The sequence below is a fragment of the Canis aureus genome, chromosome 33 (assembly GCF_053574225.1).
Source record: "Canis aureus isolate CA01 chromosome 33, VMU_Caureus_v.1.0, whole genome shotgun sequence".
NCBI lineage: Eukaryota > Metazoa > Chordata > Mammalia > Carnivora > Canidae > Canis > Canis aureus.
In genome coordinates, this window is record NC_135643.1 from 27000056 (window position 1) to 27019616 (window position 19561).

At 37.3% G+C, this 19561-nt stretch overlaps 1 protein-coding gene across 3 annotated transcripts in view; it reads left to right on the forward strand.

Annotated features, from left to right (window-relative positions):
* GSTCD (glutathione S-transferase C-terminal domain containing) overlaps positions 1–14172 on the forward strand; it is a 124597-nt gene extending 110425 nt beyond the window's left edge. For 2 of the 3 annotated variants that reach the window (XM_077882191.1, XM_077882192.1), the window contains 4 exons: positions 3353–3486; positions 5367–5397; positions 8372–8441; positions 11646–14172. In XM_077882191.1, coding sequence (XP_077738317.1) covers positions 3353–3486; positions 5367–5397; positions 8372–8441; positions 11646–11782 — 372 coding nt within the window. In that variant the 3' untranslated portion in view covers positions 11783–14172. Of the gene's footprint in view, positions 1–3352; positions 3487–5366; positions 5398–8371; positions 8442–11645 lie in introns of those variants that run through there. The other variant, XR_013370781.1, reaches the window with a different exon arrangement.
* Positions 14173–19561: the final 5389 nt, after the last annotated feature.

The following is a 19561-nucleotide window of genomic DNA, read 5'->3' on the forward strand; positions in this document are numbered from 1 at the left end:
ACAGGCAGAGGGAGAAGTTCCTCCATACAGGGAGCCCGACATGGGACTCGAATCCCGGGACATGGGACTCGATCCCGGGTCTCCAGGATCACACCCTGGGCCAAAGGCAGGCGCTAAACCACCGAGCCACCCAGGGATCCCCTATTTTTCATTTAATAATGTCTACCATGGCCTTGTAGAGAAATATTCCTCATTCTTTTTCAGAGCTACAGAGTAAGCCACCAGTCCTCTGTCAATGGAAAATTGGCTTGTTTCCATTTTGTTGTTATTTCAAATATTGCCTCAATGAAGAAATCTTTTTTTTTTTTTTTTTTTTTTTGTTTTGGCCAGTGTATCCCTTGAACAGATCTTTAGAAGTGAGATCACAAATTACTCATGTAATTTTGCTGGATATGCTAAATTTTTCCACCATAGGGTTGTGACATTTTTTATATTCCCACTACCAATGTATGACATTGTCTGTTTCCCCACACCCTGGCCCATAGAATGTCATCAAATTGTAGAATTTTTGCCACTTTAATAGGTGATGAGTAGTATCTTAATGTACTTTAAATACTTATTTCTCTTATTTTGAGCAATATTGAACAACTTTGGTTTAAACCATATTTACATATTTTTGTTCCTGAATTATCAAAATCTCTTGTACACTTTACTATCAGATTATTACACTTTTCTTTATTTTCAGAAACTTTCTATATGTTAGGGATATTAATCCTTTGTTTATGCTATAAGTTGTCAATTTTTTTCTTTGTCATTTGTCTTTTACATACTTTTTTTGTTTTTTTTTTGCCATTAATTTTTTTTTCATTTTTACTTTGTCAAATTTATTAATCCTACCCCTTATCATATGTAGAATTTCAGACATAGTTCAGTATTGCCACTCCCCTAGGTTGTAGAGGAATTCACTCATGGTTGTTTTTATTGTTTTGCATTTTAAATCTCTAATCCATTTGAAATGCACTATGTGTGGTGAGAGGAAAGGATCTAATTTTATTTTTCAAGAGCTATCAGGTTAACCCAACATCACTTATTAAAAAGCCCATCTTTGGGGCTCCTGGCTGGCTCAGTTGGGAGAGCACATAACTCTTGATCTCAGGGTTGTTAAGTTTGAGCCCCACATTGGGTATAGAGATTACCTAAAAATAAAACCTTTAAAAAAATAAATTAAAAGTCCATCTTTTTCCCAGGGATCTAAAGTGCCACCTTTGTTTTATACTAAACATTCATATTCAAATTGTTCCATCCATCTATATCTCTCTTCATTTTTTAGCCTGTTATTTCTGACCTGCATTTGAGAAAAAATGGAAATTAGGAGCATATGAAGTAATAAAACCTTTTAGGACAAAAATCCATTGTGCAAATAGTTTTTAGATTTAGTTGTTTTGTTTAAATGAGGGAAATAAACTCTTTTGTATGTAACAAAGAGAATGTGAACGTAAGTAAAGAGAGATTTTTAAGAGTGAATTGTCTAAACTTTTCTTTAAGAGCCTTAAAAGAGTTTTGCAAAGCAGCCTGATGTAATTAATTAATGTATGGGTTCAGGCTCTGGGATCAGGATCCTGCCCCTCAGGAGCTGCTTTGTTGTGGGCATGTTCTTAATTTCTCTGAGCCTTAGTTTCCTTACTTCTAAAATGGAGATGATAAAAATCTTTTCAGGGCTGTTGTGAGCATAGAAAAATCTGCATGCCTTTACCCAGCATAGTGCCCCCACACAAAGGGCACTCAAGGAGTGCTGGTTCTCTTTTCTTTCCCTCCAGGGGAAAATGCTTCTATAACTTTTATGGTGAGGTTTTCTCCAGCTACTCATGAAAATAAGAACTAGCCTGATTTTTACTCTGCAAAGCTGATTAAATAAAAGGAGCAGATGAGAAATTAAAATTCTTTACTCCCAATTATCAAGTAGTGGCTGCCTTCACCGGATGGCAGCCTTCCCAGGCTCAGTTTTCAGAATGAAACAGGAAAAGTGGATTGGCAACAACCACAGGGATTGTTGACTTCTAAACTGATGTAAGCCTGGAAGGAGGGAAGATTCAGAAGAACGGTTGAGAACAGAGATCTGGCTATCCTCTTCTCAATATGACATTGCTTTTGGTTTTCCAGTTCAAGAGGGGACTCTAGCTTATGATACATCCAGAAATTTCCAGAAAATCTCCTCTTCATTCTGAAAGCCCCCTTCTTACCCTGAAGTTGTCAGAGATCTGAGGACTTTTCTGACAAAATGCTTTATTTTTTAAGATCCCCATGTCAGGGGATCCCTGGGTGGTGCAGTGGTTTGGCGCCTGCATTTGGCCCAGGGCGCGATCCTGGAGACCCAGGATCGAATCCCACATCGGGCTCCCGGTGCATGGAGCCTGCTTCTTCCTCTGCCTATGTCTCTGCCTCTCTCTCTCTCTCTGTGTGACTATCATAAATAAATAAATAAATAAATAAATAAATAAATAAATAAATAAATAAATAAATAAATGATCCCCATGTCAGATTTTCTTTCATAGGATCTTGTTTTGCTTTATTTAGCTAATAATTTTCATAATTGTCTAGATTGGACACAATATAGATATAGTTAAGGAATTTGTTTTAAACATTTTAAGATCACTTTTAGAGGTTTTTTAATGAAAAACTGAAGCCCTAATCAGATTCCAATTCATAATTTTATTCCTTCCTTTATAAATAAACCCATTGAAAGTAGTTCATGCAATTTATCAATGTTATGAACTGTTACATGAATATGAAAAGGAGCTCCATAAATATGATTGATCAGTTTTCATACAACATTGATCAGATTATGTTCATACAGCATTTGAAAGAAAATTTTCAAATACATATTTATTTAATTTTTGCAACAGCGTGCTGTTATATGTATTATTAACCACAGCTTGTAGTTGAGCAGACTGAGGCCTAAAGAAGTTAAATTTTAAATGGCCCCAGATCTCATAGGCAACTACAATGTGAGAGTAGAAATTCAGATTTCAATCTATTGTTCTTGCTGCAATGCTACAATGGAACTAAATTCATAATCAGCAAAAACACTAGTTTAGACTTGCATACATATTAAATTTTCCATATTTAACATCTTGTCAGATTTTCCATTGAATGAATCTTATGCTTCATTTGCAATGTTCCATTTGTAATCTTTCAACCTTGCTTAGTTTTCTTAATTAATGTGAATAGCTAACTAGTTCTTTGGTATGTCCAAATGAGAACTATTTAAACTATTATGGAATAATATTCTGGTAACTTGAAACCTCCAGAGGATCAGTCTTCACAAAAAAGTTAACAACAACAACAAAAAAGGACAGAAGTAGCACTGTTAATAATAAAGAACTTAGTGCTGATGTCTGGTTTTGTTTTCCAGGTGGCATTGCATGCTTGTGGAGTGGCAACAGACATGGTGATTGAGCACTGCATCAAAACACGGGCTTCCTTTGTCACATGCCCTTGCTGTTACGGTTTCATTCAGAACACCTCAAAGTTTAATTTTCCCAAAAGGTGAAATTTAGTGTTCTACCTAGGGCACCAACGTGGGGAATATAACTAAAGCGGGAAAACCATTTGATACAAAGTTGCAATGAGATTTTGGTTTTGAACTCAACTTCCTCTTTCCAGAGAGTCAGGTACTGTTTATAAGTTATATAAGGAAGAGAGGATCTCCTCTATGGATGCTTTTTGATTTTTCTCTCTGACTCAGCTCCTGAAATTTAGAAGCAAGTCCATCTGAGAGTGAGCCAACTAGAAATCTGATAGTTTTAGCCCTTCTCATCACCTATGAGAGGCAGTAGGTGTAGTGGTTATGGTTAAGTGCTTAGGTCCTGGAAGTCTTCCGCCTAGGTGCAGATAGGCTCCTCAGACTTTTATATGTTGTTTCACATTAGGTAATTTACTTCAGCTCTTTTTGCCTACATTTTTTCATCTACAAAATGCAGGTTATAATAGTAACTACCTCAAGGTTTTTGTGAGAATTGAATGATATATATGTAAAGCACTTAGAAGCAGCATGGAGTAAGCAGCCAATAAAATGTGAGCTGTTGCCAGGTACAGTGGTATTTATATATACTGCCCATGGGTGGTGAGTAATCTGCAAACTGGACAACCACTTTTACAATCCTTCTTATCCCACCTATGAGAGGGAGACATTTTAATTTTCAACATTTCAGCTTAACCTACTGGAGGGCTATTATCTTGGTGTTGATGACATTTCACCCTCCGAGTCATAGTTATTGAGAATCATGCTGATCATTTTAATTATAGGATAGATTAAATATGTTTTGAAAATTCTATAATGTGTCAAAAAAAAAGGCTTTTCATCATTTGCATTGTTACTTTTAAGAAATCTTAGTAAATTTCCATCTGAATTTATCCTTCAAGGCTTCTGAGTAAGGTAATAAAATACAAACAATAGCCTTCTTTTTCTTTGATTTTTCTTTTTTCCTTGTTTTGTTCTTTACCACAGTTTGCAACTAGTTGAGAGAAAACCAAAGGAACTTTGGAAAAGCAAAAAATAAAATAGAACTTCAGGTTTATTCAATAGCTGAAATTTCACTCTGTTCTGAATCTATACAGATAAAATGTATATTTTACCACCCAGCAAGAAATCTATAAGTCTAGCACTAGAAAGGTTCTTAAGAATATTAATTTGAGTTACTCAGCCTGTGGCTTTACTTAATTGATTTTAAAGTCTTACTTTAGTGTATGTGACCATTTTCAGGTCCCTGTAGATTTATTGCTATTTTTCTCCTTCTGTCATTGGAAGACTACTCCCAGGCCATTATCCCTCTGCACTAATCACACCAGACCACTAGGGATGGCCCCTTTCCCGAAAGCCACCGAATTCATCAAACTAACCTGTCCTAGCTTGTTCATCCTGCCTTGCCATTTCTTCCTATGGAACCCATAATAATGACTTGCCCACATTTTATCCCACTCCCTCTGCCTCCTAACCAGCCCTGGTGCTGTGTGTGCCATGTGGCCCCATGTGGCATAGCATGACCTCTATCTCTCCAATGGCAAACATCTGATGTGATTGCCTCACCGTACCTGAATAGTAGTAAAACCTACATTTTAAAACACCTGGATCTGTGTGGGGAAAAGGAAAAAATATCTCTAACAGTGTAAATAATCTTTGAAAAATTCTTGAAAATTAATAGCATATTGATAGTATGCTTTGAGCTTTTTATAAAGACATTTCAGACTGTCATAGTTTTTAGTTTAAGACAGCATTATATACTCCTCAGATAAAACACTTAGTTTTTTTTATAGTTTCTTCTATATTTCCATGCAGAAATATAGGCTATTCTGCTCCTAATCTTTGACATCTCTACTCCAAATCTTTGGCATTTAAGATAATGATTCTTTTTTCTTTTCTATTTCAGTGAACAATTCAAGAAAACTTTATCATACAAGGTAACCTTAAAAAGTTCTAGATGTCTTGCTAATATACTTTTTATTCCTTCTTCCCCTCCCCAATTTCTATTGGGATATATAATCTATAGTTATCTTGGAATTACACATCATCATGTAATATGGGGGGTGAGTTTGTGGGGGTTTTTTGTTTTGTAAATCAAGATTAAAGTCCAAATAGGCAGCAAAATTTGTGAAGGGTCTGAGAGTTTACCCCGCAAGCCAACATGCTAGCCTGCCACAGTTTCATGGATGCCGGCAGATGGGAGACTTCCGAGTCGGAGTCATGGCAGTAGGAGTAGCCAGACTGTCATCATTTTCATTGTGACATCCTGAGACCCAATTCCCACAGGGCAGCAAAAAAGAGCCATGTAACACCTATATACACAGTGAACTGTATTACAGGAGAGGGAAACTGAATTTAGGAAGCCCAAATGTTTTAAGATTTAATCTTTAAGCAAGCATCTCTGGCCTTTGCTCCAGAGGGAGACAGTATGTATTTGCCAAAGTTCCTCACTATATAAACATCTTTGAGAAAACAATCTAAAACACAAGCAAATTTTTTGGTCAAAGGTCAGATAGTAAATATTTTAGGTTTTGTCAGCTACTTAAAAATCTCTCACCTACCCTACTTTGTTCTTACCATTGTTGGGCTTTTGTTGGTGGTTTACAATCCTTTAAAAATGTGAAGAATGTTTTTAACTTGAGAGCCATGTAAAGAGAAGTCATAGGCTGGATTTGGCCTGTAGGCCATAGTTTGCCAACCCCTGGTCTGGGACAAAAGCAGCACTTCTACTCATAAGACATGAAGAAACCAAGGGACCCACAGAGAACTGTTTCTCAATGGTCATGAGAACATTGCATAGTTTTGAGGTGCCAATCTGAGCAAAATACTTTCCAGCTTTCTGAATATCCCCACTAATTGGTCAATAACATGACACAATGCAATCTAAAAAATGGTAACGATATTTGCCAGAAATATATGTATAATCCCACTAAAACTTGATAAATTAGTTTAGATTCTTAGTTCACTTCTTGCAGAGACTCACTAAAAATACATAGTCTCATTTTACATGACAGCTCCCACCTTTCAAGATTTTTCCCTTCTCCATCCAACAGTCAAGTTAGTGGGGGACAGTGACCTCAAAATGTTCATTTCCACCACCTTGGCACATATATCTCCTTCACCTCTACTCTATAACCTTTAAACAGGTACCTCCAACTTTATCTCCCAACCACCACCCCCTTCCCACCCTCACCCTGCTCCGAGCATACACAGATACCTATGGAGGGAAGACTGTTGATGCTTTCATCCAGAACCAGACTTTCCTGGTCTTTGACTAACAGATTTTAAGTTTGTATGTCTGCCCCTTCGTTGATGCCAGTTCATGGCTGCCAAACACAAGTTACTCATTGAACCTTTTTATTAGTATCCTATCTACTGGCCACTAAATTTTATAGTGAGCATTACAGTGTTGCTGTTTTTTTCATGCATAAAAGCTGAGAGAGGGGTAACCTTTCAAAAAGAACTAACATCACACAGTCACTTCAGTTACCTTAAAAAAATGAAGGCCTCGGGCAGCCCGGGTGGCTCAGCAGTTTAGTGCGGCCTTTAGCCCAGGGCCTGATCCAGAGACCTGGGATCGAGTCCCACATCAGGCTCCCTGCATGGAGCCTGCTTCTCCCCTGCCTGTGTCTCTGCCTCTCTCTCTCTCTCTCTCTCTCTCTCTCTCTCTCTCTCTGTGTGTGTGTGTGTGTGTCTCATGAATAAATAAATAAAATCTTTAGAAAAAAAATGAAGGCCTCAAATTGAATGTACAAAAGACTAAGGTGAAAAATGAGGAATCGGAGTTCAACCTTTTGGCTGAGCTGTCAGGTGAGATCACTTACACACTTGGACACTGCAGCTGTTCTGAATGAACAGCTGTCATGGGAGCATTGCAGTATCTCCACTCTGCCGATCATTCACCTTTGGTGGCTTGAGGATCTCAGAGTGCCGTGCAGACTCATCAGCTCTTTGGCCCTATAAAGCCTTGTTCTTCTTGCATGAAAACAGTCTTTCCTAAAATTGTTAAGCAGAACAATAATTTTCCTCCCACTTCCTCAGGTCATTATTAAGGTTCCCCTTAAAGCAGAAGTAGATACACTTCAGCAGCCCCTTGGAGTAAGAGAAGAGTGAGTGAGCTGGCTTCCTCTCCTCTCAAGGGACAAAGAAGAGTTCAGAAAAGCATAGGAGTAGCCAGCACTATACTGCTCGGTATCCCAGAGGACTACCGAAGCCACAAATAATGGTGATCTTCTACAGTTCTTCCTCTTCCTCTGGTGGTAGAAAGAAAAGCCACTTAGACTGTCTTCTTAGAGCCATGTTCCTGAGATTCAAACTTTTTTAAGGAAAAATATAAGTGAATTTTGGGTCTTTTAGTTTAACACATGGTACCAAATCACAAACTGTAACCATATTTTTACTAAAAGCAACTGACAAAATGGCCCTAAGAATTTGCCTGGCATCTGTTCTTAAGAACTGCATCGAAAAAAAAAAAAAAAAAAAAGAACTGCATGAAGAGAACTGAGCACCTGGGTAGCTCAGTGGTTGAATGTCTGCCTTTGGTTCAGGGCATGATCCCGGGGTTCTGGGATCAAGTCCCGCATCAGGCTCCCCAAAGGGAGCCTTCTTCTCCCAATGCCTGTGTCTCTGCCTCTCTCTCTCTGTATCTCTCATAAATGAATGAATGAATGAATGAATGAAAATAAAGAATAGTCTATTTGAAGAGGAAGAGTTATTGAGGGTACCACTTTCTGAAAACTTGTTTCTTTCAGAAGTATTATTTGTGCATTACGTTATTCAATTAAACAATGTTGAACTCCAGGAAAATGAGGTTGTTTTATAATTTTTACAATTTTGAAGCAGAATATTAAAATAGAAAAAAATAAAAAATAAAAAAATAAAAGACCCACATTCTATTGCTTTTTCTTTTAGGAACACATGATTCTGTGCAGATTTGCGGATCAGACAGCTGTCCAGCTTCCACCCCAACGAAGACTCATAGGTATGTGTTTTCACAGAGCAGCTGGTGAGTAGATTATGTACAATATGTCTCGGAATGAATGAACTGGCTCTATACGGGGAAAACTGGTCATTTATCAACAAGAAACTTAAGTTTGTTTTTCCCAGAAAAGACAATCCATTTTGAAAAGGGCTTTGTAGGTATGAGTATTTTATCCCATTTTTGTTAACATTAATACTTTTAAATTCATTTTCAGTATTTGTACATTGAGTAGAATTATGTGAAATCTCTTTCTTACTGTTATGAACAAACTGAAGGATCTACCAAAAGCCACAGAAAAAATATAAAGATGGAAAAATCAACTATGCATGCCAAAGTTAATTTGTCAAAATATGTACATGCATTTTTTCTTGGAAAAAAAGTATACTTGTATATTATTAATCATAGACTAATTTATTCAACATCTGTAATAGTAAATATTACCTTAATTGGAAGGTCTGCAATAGCATTTTATGTTTAAGTAATGAATTTATCCAACGACTTTGCTTTAGAAAAAGAAACTACATTTAGAAGGACAATAGCAGCTAACAGTTACTGCACCTTTAGGCACTAAGCTAAATCCTCTTACCCATTATCTCAGTAAATTCTAATGAAAATACTAATGGGGTATGTATTATTACTTAGGACTGGGACAAAAGCTTGTCCAGGATCTTTCACCCAGTAAATGATGGAGCCACACTATGTACCCCTATTAGGCCAGACATGAGGCTCTTACCCACTTTGGCAATGCCTCCCAGTGATGGAGTCACATCACTGGAAGGCTAGGTTCCAAAATTAGGGTTTGAGAAGATTGAATGGAGTAAAAAATAATCTTAAAAATTATTGAGAAAAGCCCCACATTGGAGGCCATCATAGTATATTGGAAAACAGATTGCCATTTCTTTGGCTGAGCACCAGATATGATAATTAGCTCACATCCAGGGATTGTGTTGTATGAGGGGTAGTTATCTTCAAACTCTGAAGTCAAAGTCAGCATAGCAAGATACCTACAGAAAGACCTTTGAGACCTGAGGCTGAAGAATGAAGTGATTTCCTTCCATTTCTCACACTCTGGAGCATAAACATATGGAAAAACTCTTCCTCTCTCCAGAATGCAGCCTCTCTCTTTTTCACTCTTTTTTTTTTTTTTTTAAGATTTCATTCATTTATTCATGAGACACACAGAGATAGAGAGGCAGAGATACAGACAGAGGAAGAAGCAGGCTTCCTGCAAGGGGCCCGATGTGTGGGGTTTGATCCCAGGACCCTGGGATCATGACCTGAGCCAAAGGCAGATGCTCAACCACTGAACCACATAAGTGTGGCTCCCACTCTTTTTCTCTTTCTCCTCCCTTCTCCATTCCTAACACTTTGAGCTAGTTGAGTGCACATGTGAATGTTCAGGGAATGCTAGAAAGGAAGTCACTGGAGTTGAAGAGGAGGAGCCTTTGGCATGATCACTGGCACAAGGGGAAAGAAAGTCACATTCAGAGTTATAGACTCCTTCACATGTCAACATCTGTACTCTGCATGTGCCATACTTTTGTTCTGTGAACATTTTAGGCATCTGCGGCCCCAAAAGGTAGACTACCAACAACTGAATTTCAGTTGTAAAGACACTTCTTTAACATGTGAAAACAGATTCCTTTACGTAATAGAAAAGGAAAAATTAACTGGACTGGGATCAAAGCCAAGGGTAAATGAGCTGCAGTGTAAACCTAGGGTGGGTACTGAAGGAATGCAGGGCATCTTTTCTGACAGAGAATGTTTCATTTTAAACTGAAGAGTAGATGGGGGTTGGGGAGCCTTTACAGATATCTTAAAAGATGAATAGTATTTTAAGGGAAAAAAGGTATGTCCACCTCACAACTGTTGATGAAGGGGGGGGCAGATTTCACCTAAATCGAATTTAAGATGTTTCTTTTTATATCATCTCTAATACTGTTCATCCTTTTTGGCATAGGAGCTTTTAAGGAAAAAGTATAAAATAAACATTTTAAATCTGAATGTCTCATTGCCAATTCTTACCTACTGATTTCACCTTCCACAGTTTTTCTGTGAGCATTCTGCCTTCCACAGAAGAGCTTCTCTGGGAACTTCTCTGGGTGGCTCAGTGGTTGAGCCTTTGGCCCAGGGCCTGATCCTGGGGTCCTGGGATGAGTCCCACATCAAGCTCCCCGCATGGAACCTCCTTCTCCCTCTGCCTATTTCCACCTTTCTCTGTGTCTCTCATGAATAAATAAAATCTTAAAAAAAAAAAGAAGACGAAGAACTCTGTTTCAGTTATCTGGCTTCCCTTCTGCAGCTGTTCAATTTTAGCGGTTTCTGTAGACAAATAAATTACTTAAAAATAATGTTTAGTCATTATTATAATTAGGAGGGAAAATGGAATGAAGTTCGGCATAGCCTTTTGGAGGATGAAATTTGTATATTGAATTTAAAGAAATTGAATGTATAAGAGTAAACCATAGCTTGGAATATATTCAACCCCAAATCATTTTTATTTCCAGAGCTACCTTTAGCATAAAAATTTGCATTTGCCAAAGGAACACAAATTAGCTGCTTTGCTTGCCAGTCAGGTTTTCTCTTTTGTTTTCCAAAGATTACAAAGAAAATTGAATGCCACTGTTTTATAGGGGTGCAAATTGATTATATTATATGCAGTATTACACATCCATCTGAAATAACCAATGTACAGTTAAAATTTTTCTCAAATATTTTCCATTTCTCATTTTTCTTTGTCCTGAAAATTCCAGGTTCAGATGTAGTCTTTCAGATATCTCTTTGTTAGCACCATACTTTAAATATTATTAAAGATAGATGTTATTTTTCTCACAATATTATAGGTAATTCATAGGGAATACAAACGCAAGGTCTTTGAATGTATTTTTAACCAAAGTGGGAAATAGGATCTGTAGTCTATTTGAGATTTATTTATAAATACATTTTAAAAAGTTAGCATTCTCAAAAAAGAAAGTTAACACTCTTTAAATTATTAGCAGAAACAAATCAGTGAAATGTCATATGTATTGTCTTTTGTCCATATTGATCAAGAATTAAGGTGACAGAGACTAAACAGATCTTGGGGGCAAACAGCAGTCTTCGTATACTTGTAGCTTTTTGTCACTGTGTAGAACACCTTAGACAAATGGAAATTGTACTGTTTCTTGTAGGGTGTCTCATGGTACCATTGTACTGTAATTTCAGGAAAACAGTGCATGTGCCTCGTGGATCTGGATAGAGCAAGAGCTGCAGAAGAACATGGTTACTCCGTTCAAGTAATATCCATGGAGCCAGAGAGCTGCTCTCCCAAAAATAACATGATTGTGGGAGTCCCCATTTAGAAGGAGATACTCACATTTGATGTTCGGCCATCCGTCTTCATGATGAAAGCCCAGTGGCATCTAGGAAGTTCTTGGCATAACTAGAAAACAGCATTAGCCATCTTGAACTTATTGTGCTCAGGAAGGAAAGCAGCAGGAAAATCACGAAAAAAAAAAAAGGCTGCCTGCAAAGCATCACAAATGCTCTTGTAATGTCTGATTAAAGGGCCGCTGGCTTTCATAGTGAGAATCCCCTGAAGTCTCAGCTGCTGACAGAATAATCCTCACCAGTGGAGGTTCCATCACTGGAATAACAATTTTCTTCTCAGTTCACAGCGTTTCTGATCTTGCCAATTTGATGTTCAATTCAAAACGATGAATTGGAGCCTTTGTCATCATTGCAGCCTTTACAATCACTTAGGCATTCAAATGGAGACCAAAACTAGATTCAGTGGGGTTGGTTGGTTGGTTGTATTTTTAACAATTGTACTTTTTCTATAATTTTTAAAAATATCCAGTCAGGCAATTACAGTATGGTTAAATTTTTAAGCCAGGTTGAGTTAGACTTCCATTTCATTTCATATATTTCTTTAAATATGTTTCCTGTAAATTACCAAATGAGATCATCCCTGGTTCAAACACTTTATATGAAGAACATTAAAATAACTGCAGGAAATTTCCTGTTAGGGGGGCATGTAATTTGGACATAACTTCTAACTAATCAGTAAATACATTAATTAATTCCAGTTTATGAATAATTATTGAGGATCCTTTATTTTCAAGACCCTGGGCTAGATTCTTCTAAGGATAGAAGGATGAGTTGCAAGAGACATGGTGCCTTGCCTATGGAATAATCATACAAAAGAAAAATTAATGAATTTAGTTCTATATGTCATAATATAATATATGGCCATGGAATTTGTTTTCCGGATATCAGTAATATATTTTAGTTACATTATTTTGGTAAAACCAATTGAATGTAGATTGGAAGTAGGAGGAGTACAGAGTTTGTAAGCTTATTTGACTATTTCTCCCTTCTCACATTTCTCCTCATTCCACCAGCCAAAGTTTTTAAAGACATGTGACATGTCCTTTCTTACATGCTGCTACTTATTTAACTTGTACATGTCCTAGGTTATTCCATTTGAGATAAGATTTATTTCATTGATTTTGATGTTTTCAACCCCTGTAAGATACATATCATGAGGAAAAAGGAGTTTAATAAACAACTCTTTCATCATAGTGGGTTAAAATGTAGGAATAATTTATTCAGGGGAGAGGGCGTTGAATTCTTGTTTCCTGAGATAAAATTTAAGAAAAGAATTAAACATCAGCCCTCAGTATTTGTCATTTTTACTATAGATGTACCATACTCTTTTATCCTGGACTTTCTTTTTTAAATGGAGGTATAATTTACAGACAGTAAAATAACAGGCTTTAACTGTTGAGTTTGAGAAGTTTTGAAAAGTGTGTATACTCATGCAACTGCCACCAGAAAAGAGATATAGAATACTTCCACCAGCACAGAAAGTTCCCTCATGTCCCTTTCTAATTAACTTCACCTACGCCAAAGGCAGAAATCTCTGATTTTTATCACCCTCCATTTTTTCTGCCTATTTTAGTCCTTCATATACATGAAGTCATTTAGTATGTAGTCTTTTGTGTCTGGCTTCTTATGCTCAACATAGTATTTTTTGAGAAATATCCATATTGTTACATGTATCAGTAGTTTCTTCTTATTCTTAAGTAACATTCTACTATATAAATTTATCAAAATGTATTTATTCATTCTCCAATTGGTATTTATTTAGATTATTTCCATTGTGTAGATATTACAAATAAGACCTATAAATATTCTTGTCCAAGTCTTTCTGTGGACATACGTTTTCATTTCTCTTTGGTAAATACCTAGTAGTAGAATTTCTGGCTTGCTGAATAAATGAATGTCAATTACCAAACAATTTCCAAAGTGGTATACCATTTTATATTCCCACCAGCAATGTATAAAAATTCTAGTTCTTCACTCCACCCTCACAACATTTGATACTGTCAGTCTTTTTTATTTTAACCATTCTGGTGGACACTAAATGGTACCTCCCAGGGGCTTTAATTTTCATTTTTCAGATGACTAGTGATATTAAGCATCATTTGTAAAGTGAACGTTTAAGTCTTTTACTCATTTTTAAAATTAGGTTTTTTGTAGTTTTTTTAATTGTTGGTTTATAAGAGTTCTTTATATATTCTGGTTAAGAGTTCTTTGTCAGATATATGTATTAAGAATATTTTTCCCAGTCTGTGGCTTAACCTACTCACTTTTATAATGAATGTTTTAATTTTTAGGAAGCCTAATTTTCTGTTTTTGCTGGCCAATATTTTCTGTATCCTCTATAATAAAATTTTATCCACCCTGAGGTTATGAAGATTTTTCCTATTTTCCTATAGAAACTTTATGGTTTTAGCTTTTTACATTTAAGTCTATAATCCATCTTAAATCAATAATTCACATAGAGTAGGTAACTTTTGAAGAATATGCATTTATTTTGGCACCATTTATTTAAAACCTTTTTCTCTTCCTATTGAATTGACTTGGCACCTCACTTGAAAATTAATTGATGAAAAAAAAAGAAAATTAATTGATGTATATGTAAGTCTATAAGGTCTCTAACATTAATTTGTTTGATTACTGTAGGTTTATAGTGTCTTGAAATTAGGTGATCTTCCAATTTTATTTTTCATTTTCTAGATTGTTTTAACTGTTCTAGATCCATTGTATTTCCATATAAATATTTATTTTTTTGTTTGTATTTATTAATTTAAGAGAGAGAATGAGCAAGAGAGAGAGCACATAAGCAGGGGTGGAGGGAGAGTGAGAAGCAGACTCCTCTGTGCAGGGAGCCTGATGCAGTGCTCGACTCCAGGACCCTGGGTCTTGACCTGGACTGAAAGCAGACGCTTAACCGACTGAGCCACCACATAAATTTTTTAATTAGCTTATCAATTTTCTTTTTCTTTAAAGATTTTATTTATTTATTCATGATATATATATGGGGGGGGGGAGCAGAGACACAGACAGAGGGAGAAGCAGGCTCCATGCAGGGAGCCCAACGTGGGACTCGATCCCAACACTCCAAGATCAAGCCCTGGGCTGAAGGCAGGCGCTGAACCACCGAGCCACCCAGGGATCCCCTCAATTTTCTTTTTTAAAAAAATAGCCTGCTGGTATTTTTAGTATTGTCTGGAATCTTTAGATCAATTTAGGGAAAATGAACATATTAGCAATATCAAGTCTTAAAATCCACAAACATAATATATCTTTCCACATATTTAGGTCTTCTTTAATTATTCTCAGTAAAATTTTCTGATTTTCAGTATAGATGTTTTCTTTTATTTATTGTTAGTTTTGATACTGTTACCTTAAGTTTTTGCATGTTGTTCCCACAACTCAGAATAGCCTCCTCTTATCCCTCCCATTAACTTAAGCTCATTCATCCTTCTGCTCTTAGACTGACCTCCTAAAGAAAAACTTTCCTAACTTCCCTGGAATTAGGTACCTCTTAACAGATTGTGCACCATCCAAAAGAGTGTTCTGTAATCCACCTCAGGTGACTCAAAGCACCCCCGCCCCCCAAAAAAGCCCATATGATAAGGATCCAGAATTTAAAAAGTGACCCCTTGTTCTCAGGCATGGAATTCTCCAGCTGTGATGAATGTGGCTAGTCGTGGATATGGGTGTTAATGATTGCCCTCAGGACACAATTTTTCTGTGTAAATCCTTTCCAAGGCTCCTTAGCCAGGGCAAATAAAAGAGGTTGGATGCAAGCAGCAGGAAGTTTGTTGCAATGACAATAATCCCAGCAAGTGACCTGGTTTCACCCCTGCACTTGTCTGTCAAAAGCAAAGCTGCTCCTCACTGATCTCTCGACCCCACAGTTGTAAGATTAGAAGCCAGAGATCATCTTTCAAGCCTGGCTCAGAGATAGAGAGGTATAATTATTAATGACTAAACAATTTTATCTTATTTAGGGAGACATTTCAGTCATATTAGAAATCAAAATATTTTCAGAGCACACATGCAAAATAGCACGTGAATAAGAATAATTGAACATTCAACCTCATTCTCAAGATTTTGGCTACAGGTGTTATCCACTCCATGGTTCAAGAAAATCACCATTAATTGAACTTCCACATACACCTGTTTTTCCAGTGGCTTTCATAATAAAATTAGAGATATATTCCTGTGGAAGTGATATAATTAAATCATCAAAAGGAAGCCATACTTTTTTAAGTCACAATTTTTAAAAAACAGATTCTCAATGCAAAGTATTTAGGCATTTTCAAAAGATTTTTTTATACACCAGAAATACATGTCTGTTGAAGAAAACTAGATGACGTGGCTAAACAAAAAGGAAAAAAAAAATTAAGTCGCTGTTAATACTTCGTTTTATATCTTCCTAACTTTTTCTATAAACACAGGCACACACACAGAGAGACTAATTTCACAAACACTAATATAATATTTAATATTTGCTAAGCTTTCCTCTAAGTCCTTTGTAAATAACTCATTTTCAATCTTCATAATGACTCAAAGAGCTAGATACCATTAGTCATCTCATTTTATAGAAACTAAGGCCAATGTTTCATAGTAAGAGCAGACCCAATCTGAACTAAGCTAGTAGTTGGCAGAGTTTATATTCTATTTCAGGCTCCCTAGCAATCCTATTGGGATTGGCTGAGATATACTATAGTAAAAAATCTCTCTGCCTTCTGAAGTTCTACACAAGAAAGATGTATGTTTCATTCATACTACATACCCACCCATGTCAAATATGACTCTGACACATTATCTTCACACCTGACCAAGCAGCTTCTATTAGGAGGATAGCTGGTCTCCTGGAAAAGGAAAATAGACACGGCAAAGTATCAGCTAGCTAGTAAAGAGTATTTTTTTTTAAAGATTTTATTTATTCATGAAAGACACACAGAGAGAGGCAGAGACACAGACAGAGGGAGAAACAGGCTCCATGCAGGGAGCCTGATGTAGGACTCGATCCAGGGACTCCAGGATCAAGGCTGGGCCGAAGGCAGATGCTCAACCACTGAGTCACCCAGGCATCCCACTACTAAAGATTATACTCAAAAATGATCTACTTCACTTCCCCCATTTTGTTGAGTAAACTACATAGCCCCTTCTGAGTTTAACAGAGTGGGGATGAAAACCCTTGGAGAGAGGTTGCAGATAGTTGCAAACAGCAATGTAATGTACCACCAACAATGTAGCTGAAGGAGGAAGAGAAGAGGAGGAAGGGGAAAAAGGGAACAGAAAAAGGCCATTGCATCCCCAGTTCAGAAATGGAGATTCTGAACACAATTGACTTGGAGTAGGGCATTGTATTGAATTCATCAAAGAGGGAAGGCATATGCCATAAGCATTTCCTGTCCTTGCCTGTGGACCCTTCACACTATTGGAAAGGAATTTTCCAGAAAAACATGAAGGGAGTTATTTTCTATCATTGTACAAGATGGAGAAACTTCTCTACTAAAGCTGTTTGGAGGGCAGCCCCGGTGGCGCAGCGGTTTAGCGCCGCCTGCAGCCCAGGGCGTGATCCTGGAGACCCGGGGTTGAGTCCCACCTCAGGCTCCTTGCATGGAGCCTTCTTCTCCCTCTGCCTGTGTCTCTGCCTCTCTCTCTCTCTTTCTCATAAATAAATACATTAAAAAAATAAAATAAAATAAAGCTGTTTGGAAAGATAGAGATGGAGTACTTCCAAATTCGTTCTATGAGGCCAGCATCACCTTTTTTTTTTTTTTTTTTTTATGATAGTCGCACAGAGAGAGAGAGAGAGAGAGAGGCAGAGACACAGGCAGAGGGAGAAGCAGGCTCCATGCACCGGGAGCCCGATGTGGGATTCAATCCCGGGTCTCCAGGATTGCGCTCTGGGCCAAAGGCAGGTGCCAAACCGCTGCGCCACCCAGGGATCCCGGCCAGCATCACCTTAATTCCAAAACCAGACAAAGACCCCACCAAAAAGGAGAATTACAGACCAATATCCCTGATGAACATGGATGCAAAAATTCTCAACAAGATACTACCAATAGGATCCAACAGTACATGAAGAAAATTATTCACCATGACCAAGTAGGATTTATCCCTGGAACACAAGGCTGGTTCAACACTCCTAAAACAATGTGATTCATCATATCAGCAAGAGAAAAACCAAGAACCATATGATCCTCTCATTAGATGCAGAGAAAGCATTTGACAAAATACAGCATCCATTCCTGATCAAAACTCTTCAGAGTGTAGGGATAGAGGGAACATTCCTCAACATCTTAAAAGCCATCTACGAAAAGCCCACAGCAAATATCATTCTCAATGGGGAAACTCTGGGACCCTTTCCCCTGAGATCAAGAACAAGACAGGGATGTCCACTCTCACCACTGCTATTCAACATAGTACTGGAAGTTCTAGAAGTCCTAGCCTCAGCAATCAGACAACAGAAAGAAATAAAAGGCATTCAAATTGACAAAGAAGAAGTCAAACTCTGCCTCTTCACAGATGACATGATACTGTACATAGAAAACCCAAAAGATTCCACCCCAAGATTGCTAGAACTCATACAGCAATTTGGCAGCGTGGCAGGATACAAAATCAATGCCCAGCAGTCAGTGGCATTTCTATACACTAACAATGAGACTGAAGAAAGAGAAATTAAGGAGTCAATCCCATTTACAATTGTACCCAAAAGCATAAGATACCTAGGAATAAATCTAACCAAAGAGGTAAAGGATCTATACCCTAAAAACTATAGAACACTTCTGAAAGAAATTGAGGAAGACACAAAGAGATGGAAAAATATTCCATGCTCATGGATTGGCAGAATTAATATTGTGAAAATGTCAATGTTACCCAGGGCAATTTACACGTTTAATGCAATCCCTATCAAAATACCATGGACTTTCTTCAGAGAGTTAGAACAAATTATTTTAAGATTTGTGTGGAACCAGAAAAGACCCCGAATAGCCAGGGGAATTTTAAAAAAGAAAACCATATCTGGGGGCATCACAATGCCAGATTTCAGGTTGTACTACCAAGCTGTGGTCATCAAGACAGTGTGGTACTGGCACAAAAACAGACACATAGATCAGTGGAACAGAATAGAGAATCCAGAAGTGGACCCTGAACTTTATGGTCAACTAATATTCGATAAAGGAGGAAAGACTATCCATTGGAAGAAAGACAGTCTCTTCAATAAATGGTGCTGGGAAAATTGGACATCCACATGCAGAAGAATGAAACTAGACCACTCCCTTTCACCATACACAAAGATAAACTCAAAATGGATGAAAGATCTAAATGTGAGACAAGATTCCATCAAAATCCTAGAGAAGAACACAGGCAACACCCTTTTTGAACTCGGCCACAGTAACTTCTTGCAAGATACATCCACGAAGGCAAAAGAAACAAAAGCAGAAATGAACTATTGGGACTTCATCAAGATTAGAAGCTTTTGCACAGCAAAGGATACAGTCAACAAAACTAAAAGACAACCTACAGAATGGGAGAAGATATTTGCAAATGACATATCAGATAAAGGGCTAGTTTCCAAGATCTATAAAGAACTTCTTAAACTCAACACCAAAGAAACAAACAATCCAATCATGAAATGGGCAAAAGACATGAAGAGAAATGTCACAGAGGAAGACATAGACATGGCCAACATGCACATGAGAAAATGCTCCGCATCACTTGCCATCAGGGAGATACAAATCAAAACCACAATGAGATCCCACCTCACACCA